General features: G+C 39.5%; 1 protein-coding gene across 2 annotated transcripts in view; it reads left to right on the top strand.

Moving 5' to 3' along the window:
• Positions 1 to 17,757, top strand: part of EFL1 (elongation factor like GTPase 1) — a 111,583-nt gene that overhangs the window by 9,093 nt on the left and 84,733 nt on the right. For both annotated transcript variants that reach the window (XM_061158826.1, XM_061158825.1), the window contains exons 5-12: positions 78 to 211; positions 2,009 to 2,146; positions 3,740 to 3,954; positions 9,747 to 9,870; positions 12,088 to 12,164; positions 12,867 to 13,003; positions 14,261 to 14,383; positions 17,594 to 17,693. In XM_061158826.1, the coding sequence (XP_061014809.1) occupies positions 78 to 211; positions 2,009 to 2,146; positions 3,740 to 3,954; positions 9,747 to 9,870; positions 12,088 to 12,164; positions 12,867 to 13,003; positions 14,261 to 14,383; positions 17,594 to 17,693 (1,048 nt within the window). The remainder of the gene's footprint in view (positions 1 to 77; positions 212 to 2,008; positions 2,147 to 3,739; positions 3,955 to 9,746; positions 9,871 to 12,087; positions 12,165 to 12,866; positions 13,004 to 14,260; positions 14,384 to 17,593; positions 17,694 to 17,757) is intronic.

Here is a 17,757-nt window from a genome sequence, read left to right as displayed (position 1 = left end):
TCCCCTGCTGTCAGTTGCCCGAGAAGGAGGGTTGCATACCTGCACTGCTCAATATGTGTTTTCAAATCTCATTTCAGGCGATGAGGAGTACCTGATTAACCTTATAGACTCTCCAGGCCACGTGGATTTCTCCTCAGAAGTGTCCACGGCTGTTCGTATCTGTGACGGGTGCATCATCGTAGTGGACGCTGTGGAAGGGGTCTGCCCGCAGGTAGTGGATGGTAGCCTGGAAATGTTTAACTAGTTAGAGAAGGCAGGGGGAGAGGAGGCACTCACCATCAGTGACGATGTGGCACTTTAGACGTTTCTGTGACACCGGAAAGCTAGTTGCCATTTCACATTCCATAGTGTTCCAGTCTGTGGTGGAGTTAAGTAACCCGAGTTCTGAAGGGATATTAGAATGACTTTAAGGTACTTTGACATGTCTGTGGTATCCTCTGGGAGAGGGTCTCAGTGGAAATGAGAGAGGCATGTAAGGGGGTCTGGGGGCTTTCCTCCAGTGAAAGAGTCTGTCAACTGTGAGGGGTTGTTAACAGCAAAATTCTGAGCTGCTTCTCCCTTACGTGGGAAAGTCTCTTCTGTTGGTTTCCCAGTCTGCAGGCCCCCTCACACTTAGACACACACTCTCTCCCTTCCTCCCCTCTCTTCCTCTTCCAGATTCTTAATCTGCACTTTCTTACCTTTCCCACCAAAGTTCAAATAGTTCTCCCTAAGGCCAGAGGGAACATACAGCTCTGGTCAGCATGAAACTCAGAGTGACTTTCTAATCTGTTGTAAAATAATTTTTCTTTGAAACCTTATGTTTTTTCTTTAAAAATGTTGTCACCTTTGTGTCCTACTTCTTATTGTACCATCCTTTGTTTTAGTGATTTTTAAAAAGAAGAGTAAAAAGCTTACATTACAGGCATACCTCGGAGATATTTCAGGTTTGGTCCTGGGCCACTGCAGTAAAGTGAATGTTGCAGTAAAGCAGGTCACGTGGATTTTTTTTGGTTCCCCAGTGAATATACAAGTTATGTTTATACTATACTGAAGTCTCTTAAGTATGCAATAGCATTATGTATAAAAAAATGTACATACCTTGATTAAAACAATACTCTATTGCTAAAAATTACTTAACCTTTTCTGACCCTTCATTGAGTTGTAAAAGTAACATCAAAGATCACTGATGGCAGATCACAACTATATTAATTATGAAAAATGTAAAGTATCATGAGAATTACTGAAATCTGACAGAACAACAAGAAGTGAACAAATGCTATTGAAACGCCAATAGACCTACTTGATGCAGAGTTGCACAAACCTTCAGTTTGTTAAAAAAAAAAAAAAAAGGGGGAAAAAAGCAACACCTATGATGCACAGTAAAGCAGAGCACAATGAAACGAGGTTTTTTTGTAGAAATGGAGAAAATCTGATCATTCCAGGAAGGTGTGCTGTACTTATTCTCTTAACTTCTCTGATTGCCTGTAAGCGCACAGGTCCTGCATCTAGAGAAGCAAAACCTTAGTCTATGTAGTGTGCTGGGTGTCCTGACAAGTTAAGTTAAATTAACAGATGTGACTTCAAAGTAGCTGAATAGTGGTTAATGCTAAGAAGTGGTTCATGATCAGGAAAGTGTACACAGCGAGCCTCTGGGGACATACTCTGTTTTTCCACCTGTGTGTTACAGCATGAGTGGTTTTTTTTTTTTAATGATTATTGAACAAACTGTGTGTATTCTCATTTGTGTTTAATTTCACAAAACTCTTATTATCTTGTACGCAATTTTTATTTATCAATCTTAAATAAATTGTCAGTTCCATAAAGGCAAGAACAATTTCCTGCCTGCAGTTCTTTGCTTCTGTGTTATATATTTTTGACTGTCTAATGAATACCTGTGTCTGACTGGCATGGTCTGAGCTGTATGTGATAAAGGAGCATGAAAAGAAGCTACTTATTAATCAGGATTTTCTAATGTGTGCTTGAATTTAAATCATGAGCTTTACATTTTCTTTTTTGTTTTAATCAGACACAGGCAGTTCTGCGGCAAGCCTGGCTCGAAAACATCCGTCCGGTTTTAGTGATCAATAAGATAGATCGCTTGATAGTGGAACTGAAATTCACCCCACAGGAGGCCTACTGTCACCTTAAGAATATATTAGAACAGGTATTTTATCCTTTATTTCGGTACTTTAAAAACTGTGGCTCAAAGGAGAGTTGTAAGGAAGTTGCTAGGTTGAGTATGAGGCTTTGCTGCAGAAAATGCACTTAAATGTGTTGGAGTCATCATACTGCAGCAGGGGCAATAGAGCTAGCATCATCTTAGGAGTCGCCTCCGTCTCCTGGGAGCAGCCTGGAATAGAAAACTTGGACAATAGGTCTTAATGTTCTCTTGTTTAAAGTCTTGTGATTGGGTTTGTAAGTGAAGCCAATATTAGGAAACTCTTTGGCTTTTCTTATTACCTGTATTTGGGTGAAATTTTACCAAAGCTTTCATTCATTTATTTATTCAGCAGACATTACCATAACTGTATGTTGAATAAATGAGTTTTTGAAGGTTTACTTCATGCTAAGGGTTGTGAATGTAAAGACAGGTCAGAGTCCTTATCTTCAAAGATCTCACGATGGGGTAAGGGAGAAAAACACGTAAAAGATGTTTGGGGAACAATGAGACAAACCCTAAATATGATTTGAGAACATAAATGAGGCCTGCCTCACCCAGAATGGGTCAATAGGAAGGGGAGAGTTAGGGAGAGTCTTATAATAGGAGTCTTGAGATGGAAGAAAGGTAATGTGTGCCAGGGGAAAATTATGGCAAAGGCCTTCAAGAGAGAAGAAATAACATATACAGATTCATTATATAAAGGAAAGAAAAACATAGTGCAAGTTCCATTCAAAGAATGTAAATTATTAAAGAACTATTGAAGTTACAAGTGAAGAATTAGATCAAGTACAGTAGTGATGAGAGATGGGAGTAGAAAGGAATACAGTTTAGATTCTGGTGAACCCTGCATGCCATGCGTGAAGGTTTGAAATGTCTTTTTCAAGACAGTGGGGCACCATCGATGAGACCACGTTGAGAATGTTTGTTTGCTACAGGAAGGAAATGATAAAGGTAGAGCAGTGAGAAAGTCTGGGTCAGTGGATCCAGTTCCCTGAAGAGACAGGCACGGTACAGGTGGAATACTCCTGCCCTGCCGCGGAAGGGGCAGTGTTTGTAGAGAAGGACTTACAAGTTGGATGATGAGAAGCCTGCAGGCTCTTTGAACAGTAGATTCTGTTTTCTCTCTGAGGTAGGAAATAAGATTGGTCACCTAGGAGTGAGAATCTTTGGGGCTTAGAGATCAGGAAGAGGGCCTGAAGAGAGGGGTGAACAGTTCAAACATCTGACATGAGAGACAGAGAGGGAGTTGACAAAAGTCATAAACTCAGATTGTGGGGCTTGGAAACCAGGAGTTCTAGTGACACCTGGCCCTCATACTGAAAAACAAATTGAAGATATGACAGATCAGTGTTTGCATTAAAAAAAGAAATGACCTTCCCAAAGCCTTAGAATTTAGTCTTACTGGGTATTGAAATAAGTGGCTGATAACATGTAAGTTAATGATTGCTGTAAACACCAGTTCCATCCTCATGGGCTTCATGGGAGTCCAGACTGTGACTTAGGAGTCTAGACTTAAGGAGAATTAGACAGTGTGTCTCCTGACATGGGCGTGCCATGCATCCGAATGACCTTCTGCCGTTTTGCCATCTCTCCTAGATTAATGCACTCACAGGAACTCTTTTTACTTCTAAAGTGCTAGAAGAAAGAGCGGAGAGAGAGGCTGAATCTCAGGTGAACCCGAATTCTGAACAAGGAGAGCAGGTGTATGACTGGAGCACTGGCTTGGAGAACACGGATGACTCCCACCTGTACTTCTCACCTGACCAGGGGAATGTGGTGTTTACAAGTGCAATAGATGGGTGGGGCTTTGGGTAAGTCTTTGACTCTACTGAAATCTCTCTGTGGATTCTGTATACAACTGGTGCTTTAATTAAACTTTTTATCTTGAGGTATCGTAGATTCACGTACAGTTGTAATGTATGAGAATACAGGAGTGTTCTCTTCCTCCTTTCCCCAGTGTCCCTCCAAAGGCACTATCATGTAGAACTATAGTGTAACATCACAGCTAGGCTATTAACATTGATATAATCCATCACCCCAGCGCACCTTTGCGTTGCACTAACATAGCAACACCTACTTCCATCCCACTCCCAACTCCTCCTTAACAACTAACTGTCCTGCATTTCTATAACTTGTCATTTCAAGAATGTTATAGAAATGTGCTTGAACAACATAGAATGTTTTCTAGATTGGATTTTTTTCAGCATAGTTTTCTGGAGATTTATCTAAATTGTTGCATTCATCACTGGTTGTTTCCTTTTCATTGTCTACTCCTATTCCATGGTATTGGTTGTACCACAGTTTGTTTAAATATTTACCCATTGAAGGATGTCTGGGTTTTTTCTGGTTTGGGGCTACTGTGAGTAAAGCTGCTATAAGCATTCATGTGTAGGTGTTTATGTGAACATAAGTTTTCATTTCTCTGGGATGAATGCCTGGAAGTGCATTTGCTGAGTGCTAGGGTTGTTATATGTTTGATTTTTAAAGAAACTATCAAATTGTTCCAGAGTAGGTGTACCATATTCCCACCAGCAATGTGTGGTGATCCATTTCTCCACATCTTAACCCTCATTTGGTATCATCACTATTTCTGTTTTTTCTTTTTTTAGCCATTCTGCTAGGCTAGCCATGTGCTATTATGGTTTTAATTTGCGTTTTCCTAACAGCTTCTGAGGTTGAACCTTTTCATGAGCTGATTCGTCATCTATATATCCTCTTGGGTGAAATGTCTTTTCATGTTCTTTGCCCACTTTGTTTTTGTTCAGGTATAATTGACTTATACCATTATATTGATTTCAAGTATACAAAGTAATCTATCTTTGTACATATTGTGTAAATATTTGTTTATGTTTGTATATAGATGATCACTACAGTAAGTCTAATTTCCATCACACTACATAGTTAGAAAATTTGTGTGTGTGTGTGAGATGAGGATTTTTAACTTTGATTCTTAAGAACTTTCAGTTACACAGTGCACTATTACTAACTTTTCTTACCATGCTATATACATTGCATCCTATGACTTATTTTATAACTGGGAGTTTCTACCTTTTGACCCCCTTCAACCATTGTGCCAACCCTCTACTCCTTGCCTCTAGCAACCACCAATCTGTTCTCTGTATCTGTAAGATGCTTGTTTTTTTTGGTTTTGTTTTTTAAAGCTTCTACATGTGTAAGTGCACGCAGTATTTGTTCTTGTCTTACTTCATCTGACATATCTCCTAATGATCTCGAGGTCTATCCATGTTGTTGCACATGACAAGTTTGCATTCTTTTTTATGGCTGAATACTATTCGTGTGTGTGTGTGTGTGTGTGTGTGTGTGTGTGTGCACGTGCACACACACACCACATCATCTTTATCCTTTCATCTGTGAATAGACACTTAAGTTGTTTCCATGCCTTGGCTATTGTCAGTAATGCTGCAGTGAAGATGATGTGATGATTTCTTAAACATTAGGCAGCCACTGAGTGGCAGAGCTGTTGTTAAGTTTAAAGACTGCCTGGCACTGAAATTCATGCTTTCTTACCATGGTACTTCTGTGGGATCTTCACTGTGGAACATTGGGACCCTTGTTTCCTCTCATTGCCCTTCTGGATATGTACGTGCTCAGGCCAAGTAGTAGTGATGGCGGTTTTGAATGTGTAGGTAATTGATTACATTTCTAACCACAACCATTGCTTACTCATGGAATCAGAAAATTCAAAGGATTTTTTACCTTGGGAAAATATGTCTTCGACTTGGATAAACAGTTGTGGGCTATAATGAAATTTCCTTTAGTTGTGGGCTTAACCTTTCATACAGTTTATGGGGATAATAGAGCCAGGAATAAGGGACCAGGTGAAACCAACCTTGGTTATTTCTCATCCCCCTTTTTACAAGAACTTACTCTTCAACTTCATTTTGACTGAACACATTTGCCTGGGGCGGCATAATAAATTGTAATACTGTAATTTTTTGTGTTTGTAACAAATTATAGATTCCTTGGTTTACTATAAAGATCATATCAGACTTAAATACATTCAGATAATGGATTATAGTGAAAATGGAAGTTAACAAACCTGAAAATTTGTAATTTTCATATGTAGTTGATGACTTACCTTTATCAACTTTCTGGTCCTCCGTTTCTTCATTTGAAAAATAATGTAGGTCTAAGATAATGTCTAAGAGTTTCTTTGAGCTAAAAAAAGTTCAGTGATTCAGTCATATAAGAGAGTCAGACCTGTTGATTTCTTAATTTGTAAGCATTTTGTTAGTGAGCCACAAGGTGGGGGGCTTGTCCGTTTCTAGTACTTATTTTCATAAATAATTGAATGTTTTATGTGAATTTTAGTCTAAATCTCATGAATTAGGGGGAGTTGATCATGGAAGAAGGAATGGGGAGAGATTTGAACGAATGAAATCAGGGGAACTTCAGTATCCGTCATAACTTTGGACGTTTTTAACTTACTTTCAGTCAATAGATCAATTCCCCTGTATTAGACAATGTCATCTTTGGAGATCTGCTAGTGCCTGTTCTCAGCTAGTTGACATGTTCAGTTCCGTTTAGTCGCTCAGTCATGTCCAGCTCTTTGTGACCCCATGAATCGCAGCACGCCAGGCCTCCCTGTCCATCACCAACTCCTGGAGTCTACCCAAACTCATGCCCATTGAGTCGGTGACGCCATCCAGCCATCTCATCCTCTGTTGTCCCCTTCTCCTCCTGCCCCCAAACCCTCCCAGCATCAGGGTCTTTTCCAATGAGTCAACTCTTTGCATGAGGTGGCCAAAGTATTGGAGTTTCAGCTTCAGCATCAGTCCTTCCAGTGAACACCCAGTTGACATGTTAACTTATGGGAAAGGTGTTGGAAATGAAAGCACTGGAGACCCTTTCCTTCCAATTTTCCTCTAAAATGTCAGTGAATAGGGAGCTCCACGTGTCACAGAACATGAGAAATGAGCACATTTCAGAATTTAGAAAATGTTTCTATGAACTCTCACGTAGTGGGACAGGATTAAGAAGTGTGACTAGTGGCCGTATGGCCTGAATTTGTCCTGTTAATAGTTGTTACTCCAGGAGAATCTGCTTTGAAAAAGCAGCAACACAGTGGCTTGGGTAGGTGGCAACAAGGGTCTGTTAATAATTTCTGGTTAAGGTAAACAGAGCTGAGGCCCAACCCTGTTCAACAGGGACAGGAACGAGAAGACAAGGAAAAGCCCTTCCTAGTAGTTCTCCATGCTGCAGCATCTTAGAATCCTGCAATTAATATTAGCCCATTGGGTACCTCGGACTCAAAAGCATATGTGGCCCAGTAATTTCATACGTGGCCACATCCTCATTCAGGAGGACTGGCCAAAGATTGATGGGTCAGTAAAGTCCTGGAAAACATGTTCTGCAGATCTTTTCTGAGAATCCTGTTTGAAGTTACTCAGTAGAGGAAGTGAATTAAAATAGAACTCAAGAATGGAGAAGTCCTGCTAGAAGCTGTCATTATAACTAATGACAGATAAAAGAATAAAAGCATCGAGCAATGGTGGAGAAAGGTTTGATGTTGATAAGCAACTTTTGTGGTAATCAGGGGATGAAAAAGAAGGTAAAGGATGAAGAGCAAGATTTTCAAAGATTTATAAGTGTCTGTATGTGTAGGTATGTGTATAGAAATGACAGACTAGAAAAGGGTGGAGACAGTGACCTATAAGCAGATGGGCAAGTGTCTTACTTTAATTTATGATTCTATAGCAATTTTAGTATTTGTGAAAGTGTTTGTTTACCACTCTGTGAGTTAAAAATAGGACTTATATCTGACATGTTGTAAAGGATAACAGAAAATATAACAGTCTGGGAAGCACAAATCAACATAAAAAAAAAAAATCTTAGAAGCATGAATAGAATGTGCCTGATCAGAACAGTAAGTGACAGTAAGTATTTGTACCCCCTGTTGAGGAGATACTGTTTTTTTAAAAGAAGGAAATTTCATTAGAAAAAAAAAATTCAGGAGTGAGCAAGCAACAACATACACAAATAAATTACATATAAATTATGTATTGTTATATACATGAGTTGTGCACTCTTGTCCAACTCTTTGCGACCCCATGGACTGTAGCCCGCCAGGCTTTTCTGTCCGAGGGATTCTCCAGGCAAGAATAGTGGAGTGGGTTGCCATTCCCTTCTCCATAGGATCTTCCCAACCCAAGTATCGAACCTGTATCTCCTGCATTGCAGGTGGATTCTTTACTATCTTAGCCACCAGGGAAGCCCCGTTATATACACGTTGTTTATACAAATTTATTTATAATCTTGTATAAAAAGTTTTACATGAAACAGTATAACATGTAAATGTATATACTTATTTACATCTGGCATAATAATACAGTTTATATTTTAATATCACTATAAACTTATATAAATAAATATAAAATATATAAAAGTTGACATAAAAGTTATAAATAATGGAATATAATAAAAATTAAACTTTTAGAAAAAATTTTTAAGACCTCTACTAAGTTAATACCTTTTGGATCAAATGGGAAATAAAGCTTTAAATAGTGAATTACTTTGCATGGGATGGACCCTTGAGGCCAGCTCTTTCAGAACATTGATGACTTATAACCATGTGATATGAATTTTGCTTCCTGATTGGGTATTTTTCTCTCCTGTGACTCTCGGTGAGAGGGGGCACTGGGTTTTTATCTTCAGTAGTTTCTGTAGTGTCTCTTTTTGCTTCTAAGTTGCTGTCTGGTGCTCTTCATATTTCTGGTTCCAAGCATAATTATCAACTTCCACTCGTCCGCTTCTTATTGCTCCCACCAGGCTTTCATTATCATAAGAGAAATGTCAGCCAATTGGAGTTGGTTGTAGTTAACCTCTGGATGCTTTGGAAAATATAGCAGGTGTCTTGTAAGTTGCTGGTACTTTGAGAGTTGAACTTAAAGCTTAGATTGTGTAGGAACATACTGTTCCCTGCAAAAAGTATTTTTTGGGGGGGTCCTTTATCCAGACAGTGCAGATGGTGTAATATACAGCATTCTTATTTGTCCAGTGACTGCACCCGTTTGGCTGGGGTTTGCAGTAGAGCAGACCTGCTGCTAACTGGTTTCTCTAAGGGCTGGAGAGAGCTAAGTGAGTGTATATGTATTTCCTGTTTAATCTCAGATGCTACAGAGCCTTTTTTGGCAGGTTCTGGCTGTAGGGTTTATTTACTTCATGAGCAATAGGAACTTACAGTGAAAGGCTGAAACAGAGTTTATTGTTGGCACAGTTGCAGTGGACAGCTGGAGCCTGTTTCCTTGGCCAGTGTTCCTCTTGTTTTACGCTTGCAGAATTAAGAAAGGGATTGATAGCACGAATTCTCATTCATATGAATGTGGGGAAAGTTGGACAGGAGCATGGGCGAGACTGCTTGGCTTTGAATCCCAGCTCTACTTGCTACCTGTGTGATATCTCGTGCTTCATTATACTTTCCTGTGGGGGAGGGGGGGGAGATGATTAGTACCTACCTTGTAAGAGAGTTGAAATGAATTCAGAGCACGTTGAACAGTACCTGGCACAGAAACACCCAAATGCTAGCTAGACTCATACTTATTTCTGTTGTTATTAATAACGTGAACACTTGCTTTTCTTTCAGAATTGAGCACTTTGCCAAAATCTACAGTCAAAAAACTGGCATCAGAAAGGAAGTTCTTTTGAAAACATTGTGGGGAGATTATTATATAAATATGAAGGCTAAGAAGATTATGAAGGTGGATCAGGTAATGTGGTCTATTGTCCATGTTGATCGGTGGTCACATTGTTGCCCTGTGAAAACCTGCCCTGTAACACACTTGTAATTTGCCTCAGTTTATGGGAGATTTTCTACTGTATATATTTGGCTAAAGCTCATGTGTCTTATGTCCAAGTGTTGCTTAAATAGAGTTCTTTATCAGGATCAAAGGACTGCATGGTGGTGGTGGTGGTGGTGGTTTTTCCTGTTTAAGAGGAGCAGAAATCCCAGATCCTGGGCCGGTGAACTTAAAACACATATTTTGCATCATGCATTTGTGTGTCCCCTTCCTAAAGAGACAGCTCTTATAGACATCACTGTGTGGCCTCTATTCCTAGCCTCAGCCGAGGCCTCCTCCTTGAACAGCAGTCACCATGCATTGCTGATGGGTGAGGCAGATGCTTCCTGGAGCACTTCATTCTGTCGGTGGAGGTCTTGTAGGGCTGCTGAGTCACCTAGCCTCAAAGGAAGGATGCTTTTCTTGAAGACTTTTTTTTTTTAATGTAAAATTAAGGATTTTATAAATGTATTCTCATTGAAGAGCATGTATATTCCTTTTAGAAGGCATTCCTTACATAAAGCTATAGGAAAGAAAAAAAATACCACAGGCCAACACTGCTAATGGTATGGTTTTCATTTCTTTCGTTTTTTCTGTTTAGATAACATATATCCCTAGACTGAGACTATGCTGTTTATACAATGTAGCCGCTTTTCAGCTTGACATCCTATTGTGACCATTTTCACTTGTCATTGAAAGTTCTTTATAAACAGTACAGTGTATAGATTCCTTAAAAAACTAGGAACAGATCTACCATATGACCCGGCAACCCCACTCCTGGGCATACACCCTGAGAAAACCATAAATGAAAAAGACACATACCCCAGTGTTCACAGCAGCACTATTTACAATAGCCAGGGCGTGGAAGCAACCTAGAAGTCCATTAATAGAGGAATGGATAAAGATGTGGTACATTTATACAATGGAATATTAGTCATAAAAAAGAACAGATTTGAGTCAGTTCTAGTGAGGTTTGTGAATCTAGAGCCTATTAATACAGAGTGAAGTAAGAAAGAGAAAAATATATTAATGCATATATATGGAATCTAGAAAAATGGTATTGATGAACCTATTTGCAGGGAAGGAATGGAGACACAGATGTAGAGAATGGACTTGTGGACACAGGGAGGGCAGAGGGGACAAATGCAGAAAGTAGCATTAACACAACATTGTAAAAAATTTAAAAATAAATAAATAATAAATTTAAAAAGGAGCCAGTGGAGTGAAGTAGCAAGGAGCATAGCTTGAGAATCTGATTCTCTTTGAGTCTCAGCTCCACCACTTTCTAGTTCTGTGACATGTGTCTGTTTCTTTCCTCTGCAAATTGAAGATAGTAATATTTATCTCATAGAGTGATTATGATAATTATATGAAATATCAAAGAAAAGTCTTAAGAGCAATTCCTGTCATGTAATAAACACCCTGTTATATCATCATTCATGTAATCATTCTCGTAAGATTGAACATAGTTTTTATTTCTGTTTCTCAAATATTTTGATATTTTAAGTAAAGCTGCGATAGGCATCTTGATGCATACATTTTTAGGCCTTTACGATTTTTTTTTACCAGTCATTCAAAGGTAATGACTTAATTTCCCAATACCTTTGCCAGTAGCTCTTGAGAAAGAGGGTTTCAGTTTATATTCCATCTCTTGTACCTATGAGAGTATTCATCTCAAAGTGCTTATGCTGTGATTTTGTATAGTTTGATAAGAGAAATAGTAGGGGTTTTGTTTTTTTTAATATCTTCTTCCTTGAAGTTGAACAGTGTTCATATTTCAAGAACATCCTTTAGAACGAAGTCCATGGACATTTTAGAGTGGAGTTTTAGCTCTCAGCTTGGGTACCATGTGTTCTTTTGATGGCAGTGGGAGGACAGCGCGATGATGTATCCACCTCCCCCCACCACGCCCCAAGTGGTTTCGTGTGTGGTGTCCACGGTTCAGAAAGAGAAGAGTGAGTTGTAACTGACTGTGGATTATTGGCTGTTTAAAGCATTCATGTAGCTACTTTCCTCCACTTTGTTGTTGAATAAGTATTTTCTAGTAGAAGTGAAGCATTGATAACAAAGCACATCAAGAATGAATACGTTAGATAGTGATGAAATATTCAGAAATTTTAAACCCACACATCCTTTTTTACTTTACAGGCAAAAGGAAAGAAACCTTTATTTGTACAGTTGATCCTGGAAAATATATGGAGTTTGTATGATGCTCTCTTGAAAAAGTAAGACAGTTATAAATTGTTTATCCCTGGGCAGTGTAATTTGCAATTTGACGAGTTACCCTTCCGAAAGCTAGGTAGACTGGGAAAGTGAAGAAAGCCTTTACAGAGCTTGGAAACCGTTTAAAGGAGTATGTGTAACCCAATTACAGGGTGACGGGAGGGACAGAACAGAAATATTTTATAGAGTGCTGAGGCAAAGAGATAAAAGGATGGGAAGAAACATAGACTTTGATTTTTACAAACTCAGTTTAAAATAGTAAATATAGTAGAAAAGCTGCTTGATATTGAGGATCACTTATGGGGTCACTTAGGGAAAAAACCTTGCCCAATACAAATGGAAAAGAAAGTTTACTTTAGTAAATTTCCAAGTTGTACCAGCGTTGGAATCATGATTTTTGGTTTTAGTATTTATTTATAAAATCACTTTACCAGTTGACGTAGCGTGTTTAAGACAATTGTGGAATGGTGCTTCATGGGACATTTTCAAGAGAAGTTCATTTGGAAGTGAAAAGTAGAGGTTGAGCAGTTTAATCCTATGGCAGGAGTCCCCCCTCCAGCATTTTTGTTTTTTATAATCAAGTAGTGCATTAGGAATAAATGTGTCGTGTGCTGTTGTGTTTCTCTTTCTCACTGCCCCTTTGTATCTTGATGTGATCTTTCTCTCATCTCACCTCCCATCCACCCATCTCTCGTTTACTATAGGGACAAAGAAAAAACTGATAAAATCGTGACTTCTTTAGGATTAAAAATCGGAGCCCGAGAGGCACGGCATTCAGATCCTAGAGTTCAGATCAATGCTATCTGCAGTCAGTGGCTGCCCATATCTCAAGCTGTTCTTGGTATCCTTTATATTAATGGTTGTTAATGAAATCATAGATTTGACAGAACAAGAAAAAACAGTGTGTTATTGGCCATCAGGAGGTCCTCTGAAGATAACGCATGCCAATTCAGAGTAAGTTTTTTCTGGGGTTATTTAATATTTTACTATGAAACTGTATTAAATACTTTAGAAATAAATATATTAATATTAATTAAGATTAATACAAATCTGAATGTTCTTAAAAAACATTTTAAATTTTTGTTTCTTAATCCATAAAATCAAAACTCTTAGACTAAGATTTACATAGGAGTAGATACTTTAGATGTTTGTGTTAAGATCTCTGGTTCATTATAACCCATATTTTCTTTACCTTGTTTATACTTTTCCTCTCAAATTAGTGATTCCAAAAAGACTTGATTTTAAGTGGCTTACCTTAACTAAAGTCATTTTGTAGGTAAATTTAAACTATCTTCTTTTTTTTTTTTTTAAAGACTTTTGTTATGTGGACCAATTTTAGCATCTTTATTGAATTTTTTACAGTATTGTTTTTGTTCTGTTTTATGTTTTGGTTCTTTGGCCAAGGGGCATGTGGGATCTTAGCTCCCCAACCAGGGATCGAACCCACACCCCCTGCATTGGAAGGTGAAGTCTTAACCATTGGACCTCCAGGGAAGTCCTAACCAAAGTAATTTTATAGAGGAATTTAGACTATTAAAACCTTCTTGTCACTGATCTGTCTGTACTTAGCAGGACCCATGGGGTGGGCTGAGAGTGCAGTGTCTGCGGAGTGGGCCAACGGTGGACCACAGAGCTGTAGTAAACACAGACCCCCACGGTGACCTCGCTCTGTTGGAGGACCTGCTTGTATCACAGCTAGTGGCCGGTGCTTGCTTCGGCAGAACATATACTCAAGTTGGAATGACACAGCTATGGCTGATGGTGGTTTTATGCCAGTTGTTAGAGACTGAAACTGTATGAAAGATTTTGAGGACTTGGTCATAGGTAGCCGAACTCCTAAGCTCTGTTGTCCTTCCTCATTTGTTCCGTAGGATGTCAATGTTAAAGTATCTACCATGACATCCTTTCTGGGCTCTAGAGCATCCATGAACTCCCCGAGATTGTATCCACGTTTTGAGATGTGACTTTCGGAGTGTTTCCTCACAGCCTAGGCGTCGTATAGACACAGGTTGTTACTCCCGTACTTTGCGCACAGCCTGTCTCTGCCGGGGTGAAGAGCACTTGCTCAGGCTTTTGAGACCTTAACAGCAGACTTCAGCTATGGTGTGTCAGAAGCTTCCTAGTCCCCTCGACATTACAGCTGAGAGAGTGGAGAAGCTGATGTGTGCAGGATCACAGACTTTTGATTCTCTCCCACCAGAAACCCAGGCCCTGAAAGCAGGTGAGGTAGAGACGAACACGCCAGTCAATGTATTTTTGGTCATCCTAAGTCAAGACTACTCTAGACCAATTTGCTGAATGCTAGCTTGCTAAATGGCCAAATGGCCAACTGCCCCGGTAGACAACTTCACAAACATTTCTCTAGTTGCTGTTTGTTTTTTAACATTTCAGTTTCGCCAGAACCGTTTTGCTGTGCTAGTGGAGTGAGGAGATCTGAGACCTCTCCCTATTGCCCAGATCACAGTTCGTAATCTTATCATCATGCTCTGTCCATTCTCTCAGGTAGCCAGGAATGCATCCCTGAGGGGACTGTGTCTCAGGGCCTGTGGAACAGTGACTCCAGGGTCTGTGTTCCCTCCTGAAGCCCCGCACATGCTCGCCCCCTGAGAGGGAGCCTTATTTGCTCCCAGCTTCATGTGGCTCCATGAACTTCATCTGTGCTCATCACGCTGTCCTCTTTTTCTCCCGTTCTGTTGGATTTGCAGCCCCTGCCGTCAGATCACTGCTGTTCTCAGATCCATGGTTGACTCTCCTTTGTTAAATCTCTCAGCAAGTTCCCAGTCTTCCTAACTAGATATGTCACTACCATTTGACATAGTCAATCCCTCCTTCCTCCTTGAGACCCTTTCTTCTTTGACTTCTGGGCTTCCACCTGTTTCTCCTTGTCTCCCTGTTTCCCTGGCTATTTATCCCAACCCCCCCCCCTCCACTTTTTTAAAATTAAAACAGGAGAAAAATCAAACAGAAGTTAATAACATATGTACAAGGGAGAGACCTGGGAAAACAGAATAACTTCTAAAATGTCTGAAACCCTCACCTTAAATACTGTCAGTGGTTTAGAACTTCAAAGGGGAGAAAGGCATTTGCCATGGAAAATGAAAAAGTGAAAGTCTGGTTACAAAGAGTGTTTGCCGGGCCACAGAGTGGGCTCTGATCGCTGAGCCCTGCCAGATTTGCCCACCACGCCAGCCCCTTCTCTTTGCAGATATTTCTGGTTACAGTTGTATTCCAGGAACAGGCCCTTTATCTCAATTCTTTAGACAACTAAGGGGACAGAAAAAGAACAACTTCCTAAGTTCTCTGCTCCTTAAGAACAATCAGCCTAAGTTAACCCTCCGCTAAAGAAACACCTTGTGGAGTGGCGAAGTTTGTTCTTCTGCAGTTCTGCCTTTGAACCTTCTTCGTGCAGTTTCACAATCCAGAAGCCAAGTTGGTAGATTGTGTCTCATTAAGCCAGTCTCTTAGTCCTGACAGTAGGTTTAACTAGACATCTTTAAATCCATTTCTGCCAGCAGTGATGCAGGTGGGCTCTCAAAGTTAGGCTTCTAAGGTGTAAGCAATCAGGTATTTCTAAGAGGCATTTCTGTGAAGACAAAAAGGTTCATGGTTGGAGCAAATTATAAACCAGCTTCTGAACTTAGGGAGCAACCAGTCCAGATTTCTAGATGTTAGAGTCAAGTATCATTTGCAATTTGAAATGTCTTTGATGATGTCCTCCAGTGTTCAGGTAAACTTCCTGAGTGGCTTACACAGCAGTGGGCCAAAATATTGCCCCAAAATGGGCTACTGTGTGGTGGTCTCTCTTAAATTTTTCTCAAGTTGCAGAGCTTCAGGAGAGGAGCAACTTTGGTTCTCGGTGTTTCCACATCAAAAGTGGGAGGAAAAAGTGGAAATATTAGTTTGGAGAGTTATAGCCTAATATTTGAGGAAACCAGAAGAATTCAGGATCCAGGCCAGTTTACAGATAGTAAAACACAACCTCAAAGATGGTAACAGAACTAGAATCTAATATTCCCAAGTGTGTGTTACAGTTTCTGTTGAAACATAATTTTTTTTCTCTCTAAAGTCACTCTCATTTCTACCCAGGATAGCCAAATTAAGACTCGTTTGTTTGCAGAATAAGTTTAGTTTCATTAAACTTGGCCTGATTGTTTTTATAGGTTCAGCATGAATAGCAGTTCACCAGGTAGGCTCTTTTAAATCTCTTTTGCTGGAACTTTTCATAAGGAATCTCCAGATTGAACTAATAGCCTCTTGAGGCTAAGAAACCAAGCCACATCCTTGCCATCGGAGCTGGCTGTTTAGTCTTGATCTTTTTACCGATTCTTCTCCATCCCCTTGACTTTTTAACTGTGGGATGCCCCAGGCAAGGCTTGGTATTTGGATCTCATCTGTCTGCAGTCACTCTCCTTCTCATCTTGTCCAGTCTCTAGGCTTCCCATGACAACTCTTAATTTCCGCATTTGTTTCATGCCCCCATTTCCAGTCCATCTTCAAATCCTGTTTACTCTTCCTTTGAAATATATCCAGAATTAACTACTTTTCAATATTTCCATTTCTGCCTTCCTGGGGCAAGCAACCGTGATCTCTCACCTGGGTGTTATAATAGCCTTCCAGCTGGTATCCCTGAGTCTGTTCTTGATTGCCTGCAGCCAGGGTGAGCCTGTTACAGTCGGAGTCAAGGCATGTTGCTTTGTTCCTCAAAGCCTTTCAAAGTTTTCCCTGGCAAGACTTCTGATAGATACTTAATTCTTACTTCCTTCTTTTCTTATTTGAATTTTACTCTTGAATTCTTTATGTGTAAATTATTTTGATGTAGGGTGATTTAAAAAAATTACTCACCAGTGGTTTTTTTTTTCTTAACCAGTATTTTTTAAATGTAGGTTAAGAAAAATGTCCATATGCTGATTAGGAAATTGTTAAAATTTATAGATTTAGGGAAAATCAATATCTTTGTAGTATTGCATCTTAATCTTCATTTCTAAGGTTTTTTTTTTTTGTTATCATGATACTTTTGTCTGTTTTATTTTCTAACTTACTTTTCTGAGAGGTTGGGAAAACTACTGATTATTTTATTAATAAGCTACCTTGTTGACTATTGTCCCTTGGTAAAATTCCTTAATTCTATCCCTTCTCCACTGGAAACAGTTATGAGGGCTTCTGGTAGGTAGTTAAGCCCATTTCCTACCTGGAGTTCCTCCAGCTCTCCTCCCACCCTGTCAGTTTTGCTTTTCTTTTCTCCTTTCTGTCAGTTCTCTTGCTCTCACCCTACTATTTTCTAGCAATCTTATTCTTTTCTAAATGGAATTTTTCTTATAGTTGTAAAAGATTATAGGTTGCTTATGTATTTAGATGATGCCATGTTCTAAACTTATTGTTTTCAGAAAAGCCTGGATTATTAAAGTAACATTTTTCTTTCCTGTCTGTTTAGCTTTTATGAAATGTGGAAGTGAAGATACCGCTCCAGTTATTATCTTTGTTTCCAAAATGTTTGCAGTTGATGCTAAGGCTTTGCCTCAGAATAAGCCAAGGTAAGGATCATCGGGAAGCCAGGCTGGGCCAGGGAGTTGGGGTGGGCTTGATGGGGTGCAGGGA

The sequence above is a fragment of the Dama dama genome, chromosome 13 (genome assembly GCF_033118175.1).
Source record: "Dama dama isolate Ldn47 chromosome 13, ASM3311817v1, whole genome shotgun sequence".
Lineage (NCBI taxonomy): Eukaryota > Metazoa > Chordata > Mammalia > Artiodactyla > Cervidae > Dama > Dama dama.
The sequence above is the reverse complement of the archived record's forward strand: the minus strand, read 5'-3'. Positions and strand labels throughout refer to the sequence as shown.